At 47.0% G+C, this 15,316-nt stretch overlaps 1 protein-coding gene across 1 annotated transcript; it reads left to right on the forward strand.

Annotated features, from left to right (window-relative positions):
• The first annotated feature begins 7,146 nt into the window (after positions 1-7,146).
• Positions 7,147-11,940, forward strand: LOC119303947. The gene is made up of 8 exons (XM_037581107.1): positions 7,147-7,434; positions 7,524-7,576; positions 9,823-9,882; positions 10,213-10,290; positions 10,627-10,756; positions 10,988-11,040; positions 11,528-11,692; positions 11,792-11,940. The coding sequence occupies exons 1-8, from the start codon at positions 7,176-7,178 to the stop codon at positions 11,936-11,938; spliced, it is 945 nt and encodes a 314-aa protein (XP_037437004.1). The 5' UTR covers positions 7,147-7,175; the 3' UTR covers positions 11,939-11,940.
• The last annotated feature ends 3,376 nt before the right edge of the window (positions 11,941-15,316 follow it).

Here is a 15,316-nt window from a genome sequence, read left to right on the forward strand (position 1 = left end):
GCGGTGGGGCAGGTCGGACGTGTCCGTCAGTGGGGAAAGTGTCCGGCTGCGCGCGATGAGGGTGGATCTAGGGTTTCGTCCATGATTTCGAGTGGGGTTCTTTAAATAGGCATAGAGTGAGCTAGGAGAGTCCAAATGAGGTGCGGTTTTCGGCCACGCGATCGTGATCGAACGCTCTAGATGATGGAGCAGGTTTAGGTGGGTTTTGGGCCAAATTGGAGGGGTGTTGGGCTGCAACACACACGAGGCCTTTTCGGTCCCTCGGTTACCCGTTCGAGTATCAAACGAAGTCCAAACGATACGAAACTTGACAGGCGGTCTACCGATAGTAAACCAAGGCCGCTTGGCAAGTCTCGGTCCAATCTGGAAATGTTTAATCCCCACACATGAAAGAAAGGTAGAAATGACCACCAGAGGAGAACGAAGCGCCGGAATGGAAAACGGACAACGGGGAAAATGCTCGAATGCATGAGACGAACACGTATGCAAATGCAATGCACATGATGACATGATATGAGATGCATGACAACGATAACAACACACGGAGACAAAAACCTGAAACCGAGAAAATAAATTAACTTAACGCTAGAAACGGCAAGAGTTGGAATACAAATTGGGAAAGTTACATCCGGGGTGTTACACCTCATGACCGGGCTGAACGGAACTAACAGCTGGAACATCTAAAGGCACATCATCGTCCTCAGACTCCTGATTAGAAGGTGCTAGATCCGCACATAGATTATCTAGCACTCTAACCCCTAACGCATCAATCTCCTCATCATTCATGGGTTTAACCGCTGCAAGATTACGAATAGTCTCTAAGGCACGCTCCGCCTCCAAATCTAACATATCATTTGCCGAATTAGAGATCTCATTAGCAGTAGCACCAAGTGAAACTCCTAATTGGTTCGCATTATTAATAATGTCCTCATGAGAAAAATGCAATAAAGAATTAGATATGTTGACGGACATACCAGAAGATATCGCAGCATTATGAAGCTTAGCCGCCCTCATAGCGCACCGCTGCTGCATATCATCCACCTCCGGAAGGTCCTGAACGCGAGCACTCATCCATCTCCCCGTCGAGACCGGGTCCGGGATCCCACCAAAGGCAACAACCTCCTCTCTAGTGAACAGAGGAGGCGGCTGCGGGCTCCCAGGGCCCTCAGACAAGTTCCCCGCGGGTAGGACAAGAGACAGGACAGCTGGGGCCACCTGCCCGCTCCCTCCCCCTGCCCCACCCATCGGCTCGGAGCGAAGTGTCGAAGTCGCAGGAGGCGCGATCCTCCTGACCGCAGTGGAGAAAGGGAGGACTAGGGCCACCTGGCCCAACGCCCCCTCTGCCAGCGCCTCGGGAGACGCGGGTGCCACCGCCAAGACCTGAGGAGGAAGAGCCGAGGCCGCCTGCCTCGGGCTCCCAATCCCAGCGCTGGGCGACCCCGACGCGAGCGGCATCACCGGCGTCGGTACAGGGAATGGAGAAGTCGAGGCCACCTGCCCTGACCCCCCTCCCCCAAGGCCCACCTCGAACGTAGAAGACATCACCGGAGCCACGACCACCGGTGAAGCAAGGGAAATAGAAGCGACCTTCGGCTCCCCTTCCCGAACTGCAGCCCCCTCAAAGTCCAACAAAGGAAGCGTGTGTTCAAACATATCATCAGTCTCCACCCGATCACTCCAAAGTCTGGGAGGCGCAGAAGCAGGCTCAAAAGACCCAAATTGTAGTGACGTCATAGGCACCGAAGGTGAGGGTGCCGGCTCAACCCCGGTCCCCTCCCCCGGCAACTGAGCATCTGGGCGAGACCCGGTCGACCCCTCTCGAGCGGACTCGGCTGATGCCCCCTTGGCTCCTGCACCGTCGTCACTCTCGTGCATATCAACATCATCCTTATTAACCTCCTCAGCAAACATCTCAGTGTCCTCGAACTCTATGTCGAGCGGAAATACCTCTCCCCTATATGTCCAGTGGACCACATCAGGCACGAAATCAACATTCAGAACACTCACCAAGATCCGGGCCACTCCATGAGCACGAGTGAAAGCCATATCCACTCTCTCCGTCTTCCCAACCATGATACCCATACTGGCCACAACTCGAACATCCTGCAAAGGCTTAGATGGGGCCCCAGAAAACCTTAACCATGCCTGCGTAAGTGGCTTTCCTTTAGGCTCCACCTTAGTCCACTTGTGAAACTCCAAAATACACTTAGTACCAGGAACTCTACACAAGCCAAAGCTCAGCAGTTTCTGCAAATCCTCCACAGAAGGGAAATCCACCTTGAAAACATTAGCTTCGAGGCTGACCAGCTCCCACTGGAAGTCACCCGGTGCCAACTCCTGAAGCCTCCGGATAATCTGAGCCTCAGTCACCTCGCCCTGGATTGCTTTCACAATCCCGGTAGTCAAGCCTTGTGTCTCCTCTGGAATCTCCCTCGCGACCAGGGACTCGAAGAATAAAAGCTCCGCACAATATAGTCCATACATAGTCAGAGCAGGAGCCTGGTCACGCAATAACGGGCACTCTCCCGAAGCATGTACTGGCTTGCCACACGAGTCACACAGCTCTGCCACGCACTCTGCAATAAAATGGCCCTTCTCACCACACCGGTAACAGAGCATCTTTTCCTTCTTGCGCGCCCACTTGGTCGCCCTCTCAGAATCAGACTTGTCAGACGCCTCAGCCACAGCCCCAGGCACAGGAACCTCAACATTAGCCAGGGCCATTACCACATCCATCGCCTGACTAGTAAGATCAGTAGACTGAGCATTATCTGTCTCAACAGCTGTCGCCGCATGGTCAACAGCAGCTGGGGGCGGAGGCTGTCGACGAAACCTCCCACGGCCACCACCCCGACCACCTCGATGTCCACGGTAGCCACCTCTCTGCATGTGAACGATGCATGCCGTCATATTATTAAAATCTCAAAGAAGTACAAAGTATTCAAAATATTACAGCTCGCAAAAGGAGCAAATAGACATAAAAGAACGCAAAGTCACAACCGGTATGAATTAAAGGACTAGGGCCCTAGACTCCTATCTTGTTATGCGACGGTCATCCAAACCGGTCGAATATAGCCCGTGCTACCATCTTCCATTGGTTGCACCCAATAATCAATGGCTCCCTGAAGTCCATAGGAGTGAGTAAGGACCACGTACGGATCCATGTCGTAGCTCTGAAGATGACCTGCAAGAAGGTTAAAATATGTTGTCTATTAAAAATCATATCATTCCTGCAGTTCCATATAGCCCACATAAGTGCACATATTCCAATTCGAATACGAGCCACGGTAGTATGGTCCACGCCAGCTAACCACATCCCAAATAATGATTCAATGCTAACTGAAGATGTTGAAGGCTATATGAATCTTTCGCCAAAGTAATTTGGCGAGAGGGCAGTCTATGAAGAGATGTTGTATTGTTTCATCATGATCACAAAAACAACATTGTGAACTGCCTACCCATCGTCACTTTAACAAATTATCTTTGCTAGGATCACTTGCTTGTGGACAAACCACATAAAAATTTTAATACGCAAGGGAACCTTAACTTTCCATATATGAATAGATCTCGGGATTGGGCCAGAATTAATGAGATCCAAATAAAAAGATTTTACCGTAATCACTCCGTTTCTAGCCAACTTCCAGTGTAATGAGTCAGGTTGGTCGGATAATTGAACATCCATCAATCTCCGTACCAAATGCATCCACGAATTTCACCGCTCCCCAACTAAAGATCGCCTAAACTGAATATTTAAGGGAACCGATTGTAATACTGTGCTTACATAATCTTCCTTACGTTGGACAATATTATAAAGGCTTGGATATTGTATGGCTAATGTCGTCTCCCCTAGCCACGTATCCTCCCAAAATTCTTGTTGTCATCCCATTGCCAACAAGAAATTTGGTCCTACGAAAGAACAAGCCTTTCAGTCTCATAAGCCCCTTCCAGAATGGCGAATCATTCAGCCTCGTGGTGACTTGGGCAAGAGTTTTCGGTTGCAGATATTTATTGTGTAATATTTGTGCTCACATACCGTCATTCTCTACTGATAACCTATAAAGCCATTTACTCATAAGGCATTTATTCTTAATTTCCAGGTTCTCCATATCGAGACCTCCCTGATCCTTGGGTCGGCATAATATATCCCATCGTGCTAGGCGATATTTCTTCTTGGCCTCATCTGACTGCCAGAAGAATTGATATCGAAAGAAATCCAGTCTCTTATGTACCTCTTTGGGTACCTCAAAGAAAGATAGTAGGAAAATCAGCATACTAGTGAGTACTGAGTTAATAAGCATTAGCTGGCCACCATACGACATTAGCTTTCCCTTCCAACAGCTAAGCTTCTTTTCAATTCGATCTTTGATGCATTTCCACTCTTCATTGGAGAGTTTGCGATGGTGAATTGGTATGCCCAATTAACTAAAGGGCAAAGAACCTAATTCGCAACCGAACAATTGTCTATATGTGTCTTGCTCCTTTTTGGCCCGACCAAAGCAGAACAATTCGCTTTTGTTGAAGTTGACTTTTAGCCCCAACAATTGTTCGAAGAGACATAAAACTAATTTCATGTTTCGAGCTTTTGCAATGTCATGCTCCATGAAAAGAATAGTGTTATCCGCATATTGTAAAATGGAAACTCCCCCATCAACTAGATGAAGAACGGTCAACATATTCGCCACTATATTAAATAAGAGGGGAGACATCGAATCCCTTGTCTCAAACCTTTATGAATCTGAAAATAGTGACCCATATCATCGTTGACCTTAATTTCGACACTACATTTTTGGACTAGAGAACCCACTTGGTTCCGCCGTATCTCATTAAAACCTTTCATGCGCATTGCTTGCTGGAGAAAAGGCCAATAACTTTATCGTATGCCTTCTCAAAATCCACTTTGAAGATAACCCCATCTAGCTTCTTCGAATGGATTTCATGGAGCATTTCATGGAGAACGACTACCCCTTCTAGGATGTGCCTCCCAGGCATGAAGGCCGTCTGACTAGGTTGCACCACTGAATGGGCGATTCGTGTCAGTTTATTAGTCCCTACTTTCGTGAATATTTTGAAACTCATGTTCAGAAGACATATCGGCCTAAACTGCTCGATACGAATCGCTCCTTCTTTCTTTGGCAATAACGTAACCATACCAAAGTTAAGATAAAATAGTTCTAGATGCCCGTTAAAAAAATCGTGAAACGTAGGCATAAGGTCATCTTTAATAATATGCCAACATTTTCTATAGAACTCCGCAGGGAACCCATCTGGTCCCGGTGCTTTGTTCGGTTTCATTTGTGATATTGCATCTAGAACCTCCTTCTCGGTAAATGGTGCGGTTAGGATCTCATTTTCCTCTGACCTAAGTTGAGGGATATCTCCAATAACAGACTCATTCAGGAAAACCGTGCTCTCTGCCGGAGGCCCGAATAGTTGTTTATAATAGTTGAAAATATACGATTTAAGATTCTCATGACCCAGAATTAATGCGTGATTGCGTGAAGTTGTAGGCCAGCACACTATCTTCAAGCATCGAAGCGGTGCTGGACCCGAGACCCAAATTGAATATCCACTTCATAAAGCACCAAGAGCATGGTACACAAAACTTGATAAAGGCCTAGTGCCACTCATGTTTGAGAGAAGCCCACTTGAGCATGCTGTCTACAAGAGAATTATTGGTGATACAAGTCTCCTAGTTGGTGTCTATGTGGATGACTTGATTATCACAGGAACGAGAGCACCCATTGAAATTGCAAAATTCAAGATGCAGATGAAGCAATTATTCAGCATGAGTGACCTCGGATTATTAAGCTATTATTTGAGGATTGAGGTAAAACAGAAAGATGAAGAAATTTATCTTGTGTCAATTATCTTATGCAGCAAAAATATTAGAAAAGTGTCGGCTTGCTACTTGCAACGTCACAGACACTGATAGAGGCGAGGTTAAAGTTGAGTAAATCAAGCGAGAGGCATCTAGTTGATTAGACAGACTACCGCAGTGTAGTTGAAGGCCTTTGATATTTGGTGAATACAAGACCATACATAGCTTATGCGGTTGGAATTGTGAGTCGCTACATGGAAACACCAACTAAGAAACATATGGGTTGCACGACTGCTTAATGAATTGAAAACCCAATCAGATGGCAAGGTTATGCTCAGGGTGAACAACAAATCAGCAATTGCATTATGCAAGAATCCGGTTTATCACGACAGAAGCAAAGCACATCGACACAAGGTACAACTTCATACATGAGTGCATGGAAGATGGTAAAATCGAGGCAAAGTGCGTCTCAACTAAAGATGGCCAGTTAGCAGGTATCTCTCACTAAACCCCTCGGCAGACCCAAGTTTCTGCAAATAAGAGAGCGAATAGGCATACAAGATATCAAAGATAGGCAACACGATTAAGGCGTGAAATGTTGCAAATAATCATGTTGCCTGGCAAGTGCATCTAGCAGTGAACTGATTGCTGGAAATATCTAACATGCATGTCGGCAGTGCACAAATATCTGGAGAGAAGAAATATCCTGATATAGGAAGTCGGCAAGGCTGATACCTTACCGGTTATAGTATTAGCTTCTAGCAATATGTGTGCTGGCTGCTCACGTGCAGCTCCATGTGGCTAAATTTTGTGTTTTGACTCTTTTTTGAAATCTATTTAAGATTTGACCCTAGTTTAAAAAAAATCGAGATCTGACCCTTTTACTACCGTCAGGGACCATGACGGTAGGGTATAACAGCCTGCCGCCAAGGTCCCTAGCGGTAGGGTTGCATGCCCTACCGCCAAAAATCTTCTAAGTATTGAACACAGTGTGTGCTCGTGCCTACCGCCAAGCACCTTGGCGGTAGGGTTATGCAGGCTACTGCCAGCCCGGTTGGCGGTAGCGATGTTTCCTACCGCCACAGTCCCTGGCGGTAGGTTGTTAGACCCTACCGCCATGGACTCTCGCGATAGCAAAAGGGTCAGATCTCGAAAAAAAATCAAATTAGGATCAAATCTCGAATAGATTTTAGAAAAGGGTCAAAACACGAAAATTTGTAGTAATCTCCTATATAAGGATTGGAGTCCTCGTGCAGCTGCTCCGGTCCTCTTAGGTTTGATCTTGGGACAGCTAACTATATTTAGCTAACACTAACAAGGAGCCGAGCCCCAGCTCTATCCCGCAGCAGCAAGAGCAATGCCGGCCACCATGCCGCTAACCTTGTCCCCGGCCCGCCTCCTCCTCCTCCACCGCGGCCGCCAAGCCAAGGTCCAGCAGCCGCGCTCCCTCGCGCGGCTCCGCTGCGCCCCCGACGAGGTCGCGGCCACGACCGCCGAGCAGCAGCAGGGGGAGGAGGAGGAGCTGGTGCTCCTCGCCTCCTACCGCACCGCCTTCAACGAGGTCATCATGGTCATCGACTCGCCCTCCAACCGCTACCTCGTCCTCGACCCCACCCGTACGTGTCACCGCTTGCTCGCCGATTTGGACTGGTGTTGGTTTCTGAATCGAGTGAGTTCGAGCTCCGTGTTTGGTTGTCTCGTGCAGAGAATGTCCACAGCATTCTCCCCAAGAAGAGCGCCTGGACCAATTCCTACTGGGTACTAATCTAAACAGAATTTGGATGCATGAGCCGACATTTTTAGATTACCGCTCTACATCCATCATATGAGTATATACCTCGTATGACGGTAGAGCTTTTCTTTTCTTTTCTTTTCTTAACAAAACGTATGACGGTAGAGCTGTTTTAACATGGCCCCTCTTACCTCACGGGAGGTAGTAGAGGGCATAGAATATCTGAACAGTTGAGAAAATTAACACTTGTAAATATATTTGCCTTAGCCGGTCATCTCTTACCTCAGGCCACATAAGGAAACGCCCCCATTTCCAAAAAAGAAAACGGAAACGCCTCCAAATCACATGGTCCAGGCCAGATAAGGAAACCTAGCTGACGTGTTTTCTTTACTATTTTCGTTCGTAAAAGTTTTTACCCATATATTTCCCACACGAAATAAAAATATTGAGCGATATTTGTGGATGGAGATTGAACAGCCTGGTTCACTATCAATCGAACGGTTCTACCGGTTTTTACTAGTTTGATGATGGGGATAGTCGATATGCTTAAAAACCACTAAGGCTAGTTTTAGCTTTTCTCCTTTGATGTATGGTACGGTCCGGTTTCTATAATATATATATCAAGTACATTGATGTTTCCTAACTGAATTAAACCAACGAAAGCCAATTTAGGAGACATTTATGTTTAAACTTTAGGTTGCTTTTGTTTTTTGTTTCAAAATTTCATAGTGTCCAGTCCTACTCGGAAGGGGAAATTTTGAGATTGACGAGGTCATTCTGGTTCTCACGACGTTATTTCGCCGGTCATGACATGTTGAACGATATAGGTTGTGTAGCCATATCCCTCTCCATAAAACCACAATAGCCGCCACCGCTCCACCTACTCCCCGCCAACAAAGCCACGAGTCCCCTCCTCCTCCGGTGCGGAGTGACCCATATATGTGTTGCGGCATTAAAGTTAGGTCTCTTAGGGTTAAGAGTTTTGTTCCCCAGTAATGGCATTGTGGTGGTCCACCTTGATACACCTTGTTGGTGACGGTCATGTTGGCACCATAGAGGAGGTCGGTGGATCGTGTGGTCACTGCTCTCCTAGAGTGTTGGATCTTGACGTGCCTTGGTGTTAAGTTCTAGTCCACCTTCTTGTTGTTTCTTTACCAACATCTTTCTAGTTCATATTAATTTCAATTATTTTTATGTATTTGTACTAATCATCATGAATTATCAAAGATATGGAGGTAAATACAAGTTGAAAATTAGAGCCAATGTTTGTATTTAAAAAAGTTAGGGCCTTTTTAAGACATTTTAAAACAACACATTGTTGCATTTTATCACTCTTAAAACAGATGAAATATCATCCTCGGACCATCCCAAACTGTTTGAACAGCGTTGCACATGTTGCATCCACATGATCCGTAAATCTAGATTAATCTTGATTGAAATTTTAATTTTCCAAAGAAATTACCTGCAATCACATCAGATAAAAATAGTGAAAAATTGTAAAATAGATGAAAATAGCAAAAACACAATACAAAGTTTTGAACTCACAACCTAACCAAAGGCTCAATACTAGAAGAGCGTGACATTTCCAATGTTTTTCCTGGCAGTTCTAATTGTATAGGGGGTGACAATTTCTTCAGAACAGCATGACATTTTTTGGAGGATGGCGGTTTTGAGTCTTCATTCCAGAAAATGCCATGGCTTCATTCCAGAAAATGTCATGTTGTTTTAAAGAAACTACCACCCCCCAACCAATTAAAATTGTCGTCAAAACGTTCACAAATGCCACCCCCTCCCAGCGAACGGTCGCCAGATAAGAGGGTCTATGGACAAAGCATGCTAACCGGTATGAATACATAATTGTTATAAGCATATTATCGAGCACCTAGTAGGCTGTAGGCATTAGGAATTTATGCTCGATGCTTCCAATAGGTCTGTTGCTCTGTTAGCATTATAAATGTACCCCTACGTTTTCGGTATGACAACAAAAAAGTTGTTTTCACCGCACAGGATTTGTTACATATGTAGAACCATCGCACGGAAAATATGTTTTATCACACAGAAAAAGTTTTAATCAGCTTCCAACACTGCTCATTGCTGGCATCATCATTCATCGCCAGTTGGCCGTGCAATGCAAGGGGTTAATTTCTTAATGAAGGCATCATATATATTATTCTTTCACCTCTTGTATTTACATAGTACCATTTTTCTTTCCCTCAAAGCGGTCACTGAATGTAAATTCTTATAACCCGTTTTGTTTTTTTTTTTCATTCAGGATGAGTGTGTCAGCCTACCTACCGTTGTTCCACGCGGCCCTGTTGCACTTCTAGGTTTGGTAAATCCATTCTCTGACATTTCTTAGCCATGCTCCTGTTCTATACACGTCATTGTTTCTGCGAAACCAAAGTGACTTTGTGAGCTCGGGCTCACATGAGCAGTAAAATCCAAAAAATAGTAAAAAAAATCTGCTGTTTTACGCGCTACTTTAGTATTCAACCAGTTGCAACGAGTTTGTATAGAGTATTGTACGTCACAATTCCTAGTAAGAGCATTAGGTGATCTACTTAGACAAGCAATACAGCGTCATAGCGCTCCTTATTTAAATAATTAGCTATTCACACCTCTTGCAGATGTGATTCATTTCTTCTCTACATGCTTCTTTCAGGGTGCTGGGACAGCAGCACACATGATGCTAGAAGTTTGGCCTTGGATAGAACTTATCGGATGGGAGATTGATCCGACGGTGAAAACTGTTATCACTGTCCTCCAATTTGTTTACTGAATACATGACTGAATGTCTCGGGAATTTTACCAATTTCAGTTATACGGTAGTCTTGGAAACTTGTCAGAACAGCATTATTTTTTTGTAATTTTTTTGGGCTTTTTTTTATACCAGTAATGTTGGTTATGCTATTTCAAGAAAACATCCATTACCATTATTCTGTGATTGCTTACGCAATTACAACTATTCATGTTTTTCAGCCTTGTTTTTTGTGTTTTATTCTTTTCCTGATCATACAGCCATCTATTTATATTTTCATAACTGAAAACCCTGAAAAACTTTATCGTTTCATGACAGGTAATTGAATTGTCGAGGGATTATTTTGGTATGTCCACTTTAGAGAAGACCACGGAACTAGGTGGTTCACTTTCAGTGCATATTGGCGATGCACTTTCCCCATCGGCTACAGTCGAAGGAGGATTTGCTGGTGAACATTTTATCTGATGCAAACATAATGCATGTTTTACTGCCTTCTTGGAATTTAATTATGGCAAGCTCTCTAGTAATCAGTTTTCAATGATTATCTGTAGTAAATTTAGACTCAGTGTGATAAAAAATGGTGATAGAATACATATAATTGGCTTTTCAGAGGCTTTAAAGTTTTTAGTTTGGGGAACTGACTTGCTCGTGCCTGACGGTACCTAGCTCATGTCTGCAGGTATTGTTGTTGATTTATTTGCTGATGGAAAAGTCTTACCTCAGCTACAGGAAGTAAAATCTCCCTTGCTATTCCCTTTTAGTTCATTTGTTATTATTCTGTATGTATTTCTACCATGGCTAGCATTTAGAGTTTATAGTTTTTCAGTATTATATATGTCTCGTGCTCCCTTCACAACACAACAGAAACATATTGTGGTATGGTCACCATAGCTCCACCACAAATAAATTCATGGTGGTTACAAATTTGAACTGTTAGCATGTTGTATAAATGAATGCTCATACTCAGTTCGGTCTGGTATGTAATTGGCATTGAAAAGCTGACATAAAAAAACTTATACATTCCAGAATAAATGCAAATGCATAAAAATGAAATGATCTTTATAACAGAATTAGAGGAACTGTGGTACACAAAGATTTTGCATATTTCTACAAACAGCACATCCGAGAATTGTAAATTGATGAATGGTGCTTTTACGGAGTATTTACATCATTTCGACGAACTTCCGCTGTCTTCACCGTGGTGTCGACATTGTTGCAGGTTGAAACTTGGTTAGAGATTGCGAAGAAGCTGATGCCCGATGGTCGAATCATGGTCAACTGCGGCGCTGGAGATACCGCCGTATCTCTTGCTGCCGACGGGGATGTTTCCTCCTGGGTTCAGAATCCCACAATCAAGGCTCTATGCTCTGCATTTCCAGGGCAAGTAAGAATCTTTTTTTTTACCAGACTACTGAAACTGTGTATTCTCGACTGCTGGTGCAAAATGATCTCCTGCTGATGATACGACCCTACTATATCGCAGCTAAACTGGAAGAGGCTTTCGGAGAAGGAGAGCGTAAACTACATCGCGTTGACGGGTCCCCTTCCGGATTTGGAGGAGTGGTCAACCTCGGTTCCTAGCGAGCTGAGCCTGAGAGTGAAACAATGGGTGCCTTGCGAGCTGGCGTGAGGATCGATCGATGTAAGTTCTCCTCCCTCCACGGTTCTTTTCTGGTGAGTAGAAGCCTCGGTCAGTCGGCAGGTGCCGCGCCGTTGAGCACGCTTGATTATTCGATGCACTAGTTCATCATGAGCCCATCTGACTCGTTGAACTATGTACTCCCTCCGTTTGGAATTACTTGTCTCGAAAATGGATGTATCTAAAACTAAAATAAGTCTAGATACATCCATTTCTGCGACAAGTAATTCCGAACGGAGGGAGTATGTCGTTAATGGTTGACTTGTTGCTTGTTTAAGGTGTAGTTAAGTTAAGGCCGTCGATCTGCATTTGAAGAAGTGTCATCATGTCATAGCAGCGCTCACATGTCCAAGGTGATGCATCTGTCTGGCCCCAATTTCTGTTCCTAGTTTGAAGAAGAGCAGAGGGAAGACCTGCTTGTTAAATCGGGCGAGGGGAACTCCGGAACGCACCGCGCTACAGTTAACTTTTGCCATGTCCTGCTGTCGATTAGTACAGTGCTCCCTCTGAAAAGAAATATAAGACCGTTTATATTTCTCTACAGAGGGAATATCATTCATCAATCACCATCCCATTCCATGTCTTGGCAGTGTGTCGCAAAGTGACAAGTTGATTCCCCTTCCACGTTACTTGTACACACGGTCGAGCCGAATGTGTTGTTGTGGTTGTGTCTTCATGTTCTTAGGCAGCTGTCGTGTTTGTTAGACACAAGAGTGAGAGAAATGCGTACGGTCCGTTTCTCTGCGTCGCAAAAGGCAAAGGCAGGATGCTTTGCAGGATCAAGATGCACCACCCACGCACACTAGCTATGGAGATGTATTCATTCACCTAACTTATTACTACTACGGTTTCTTAATTCTTGAACCAAACCCTCAAAAAAATTCTTGAACCAAACAATAATAACACCAGAGTTTGACAAAATTGAGGTGCTAGTCCGTGATAATAATGAAACAAGTGGGCCCTAATTTTTGTTGTTGAAAAAGGGGTCAAGACTTGAAAGACAAGCCCGACGACCCGTGAAGCTTTTCCTCCACAATGGCGTCGAAGCGCTGTGCCATCGCCGGCGCTATATTTTTTTTTTGAGAATCACCGGGGGAGGAGTCCCTCCACCTGAATATATTACTCAAAGTGGCCAAAATGCCAGGAGAGTGATCCAGTTTATAAGGGAAACCGGATCGAAAACCTAAAACAAGTTGACCCGTTTATAAGGGAAACCGGGTCGAAAATCGTACAACAAGGTTACAAGAAGAAGAGAAAAGCAAGACACCCAACAAGGGCGGGACCTAGCTAGCAGACTAAAAGGACCATCACCACGACAGACACAAGTAGTTATGGGGTGTTGTCGAGGGATCACAATATTGAGACTTTGCGAGGAACCTAACGCACCGCATTGCGTGCATACCGAGCCCCACGGCACAACTGAGGAGCAACCACAACCAACGAGTGCGAAAAGCACGAACCTTGACTGGGTGCCCTGCCACGGAAGATCGGAACGATTAACAATTTGGGGAGGCATCTAGCGCCATCAAAAAGTAAAGATGAACCAAGACATCACCAAGAGCACGACGCTCGCCGCAATACATCGGCCGCCAAGGGAGAGTCTTGAGCATGCATAGCGAGACACCTTCACGAGGGGGAAACAGATGGCCGCCCTGCGGCGCCAAAGGCACCGCCACCAAACCCCAAAGAACATCACCAAACAACCACCGTCGACTCCAAGCCAGTCGCACCACCACCACCACCATTGGACCCTCCGACTGTTCCCAACTTGGCCACACCACCACCACCACCACCAAACGTTGCACCCTCAACCACACGCAGGCACAGAAGCCACCGTTTGGGTCTCCAAGATGACGCCTCCAGGGAGGTAGTGCCGACAAGGACACAAGACCGCCATCCGATCCGAGAAGCCAGATCTTAGGTTTTCACCTGGATACCACAAAACAAGGTACTGCAGGTGCTGGAGCTCCACAACGACACCTCCTACGAGGAAAACGATGTCCACAGACACCATTGCCGCCGACATTGACATAGTCGATGCAAGGTTCTCACCCGGAGTTTGAGCACATACTTACAGCAAGACGATAGCTGACCACCAGCACCATCGGGCCCCTCTGAGACGAAGAAGCACATGAATCGTCGCAGCCAACCGCACCCCGCGGAGACCGCATACGGCCAAACATCAGCACTAGGCACTGGAACCACCAATGGCCGTCCGAACGCAGGGCCACCGGACGCAGCGCGAGCCGCCGAACCTAACCGAGCACCATGCCGGCGAGGAGCAGAGGAGCGCTGCCCGAGGCCAGGAACCACCATGGTCCCGGGTTGTAGCCAAACATCAGGAGCACGAACACGCCCCACGCGCGCCACCGTGCACCTGCCGGAGACCAGATCCGAAACGCCATAACACTGACCAAAGGCGGGGGTGATCGAAAACCGGCGCAGCAGTCCACCAAGCACCACCAACAGCACCCACCACCACCAGCCTCCACCACTCCCACCTCCACCACCCAGCAACACCACCTCCCCGGCTGACCCCACCTGGCGGCCCAGCCAACAACGACCGGATCTGGGAAGGAAGCCCCAGATCCGCCCCCGTCCCAGACCAGCAGCGCCCGAGCAAGCAGCAACGGGCCGCCGCACACAGGGGGTCGGGACTGGCCGGCAGGGACACTGGGACGACGCCGACGGGTGCTGCCTCTGCCCGCCTCCGAGGCCGGGCGCCCGACCCAATCTGATGCAGCCTGTCGTCCCTCCTCTGACGAAACGGTGGCTGCGCGGTGGAGGAGAAGCGCCTCGCCGCCACCATCCCCGGAGCGTGCGCGGCCTTTGCCGGCGGCCTCCTCAGGTGGCGGCGAGACTGGGTGCGAGGGAGGGAGGGGAGCGGCGGTGCGAACAGGGGCGCCCCCGTGTCGCTAGAGGAGGGCTCCCAGTACTTGTGAGAAGAGTAGATTACTCACGACTAACACTTAGAAGATGATCCTCGTCACATGGTTCACCTATTTTTCGAAAAGAGGGGACTCTCCGGTCTCTGCATCAGAACGATGCATACGGTCACATTCCCTTTCCTCGAGAAGGACGATGGCGCCGATGCCTCTCAGCGTCTCCATGCCCATGCTGCACAGCCTCACGAGTCCGCCGGCAGCCCCGCCGCCTCCTCGGCAGCATCGCTCTGAGAAGCCGCGCCAGCTCCCTGGCATTGCCGACGCAGCATCTCCTCGTGCCGCGGGAAGAGGAGAGGACCCTCCCCGGGCCGGCTCTGCTCGCCATATGGTATGTTTGGGGCCGTTGGCGTGCTTCCCCGGAGAAGGCGTAGGTGCCGCCATCTGAGTAAAATTGGCGTACCTGCAAACGTAGACGATCTTGCAG

The sequence above is a fragment of the Triticum dicoccoides genome, chromosome 5A (assembly GCF_002162155.2).
Source record: "Triticum dicoccoides isolate Atlit2015 ecotype Zavitan chromosome 5A, WEW_v2.0, whole genome shotgun sequence".
NCBI lineage: Eukaryota > Viridiplantae > Streptophyta > Magnoliopsida > Poales > Poaceae > Triticum > Triticum dicoccoides.

Coding starts and splice junctions, on each gene's coding strand:
- LOC119303947 (XM_037581107.1), top strand. CDS start 7,176: ATGCCGGCCACCATGCCGCTAACCTTGTCCCCGGCCCGCCTCCTCCTC. Junction 9,883..10,212: donor CTGTTGCACTTCTAGGTTTG/GTAAATCCATTC, acceptor TGCTTCTTTCAG/GGTGCTGGGACAGCAGCACA. Junction 10,291..10,626: donor GATGGGAGATTGATCCGACG/GTGAAAACTGTT, acceptor GTTTCATGACAG/GTAATTGAATTGTCGAGGGA.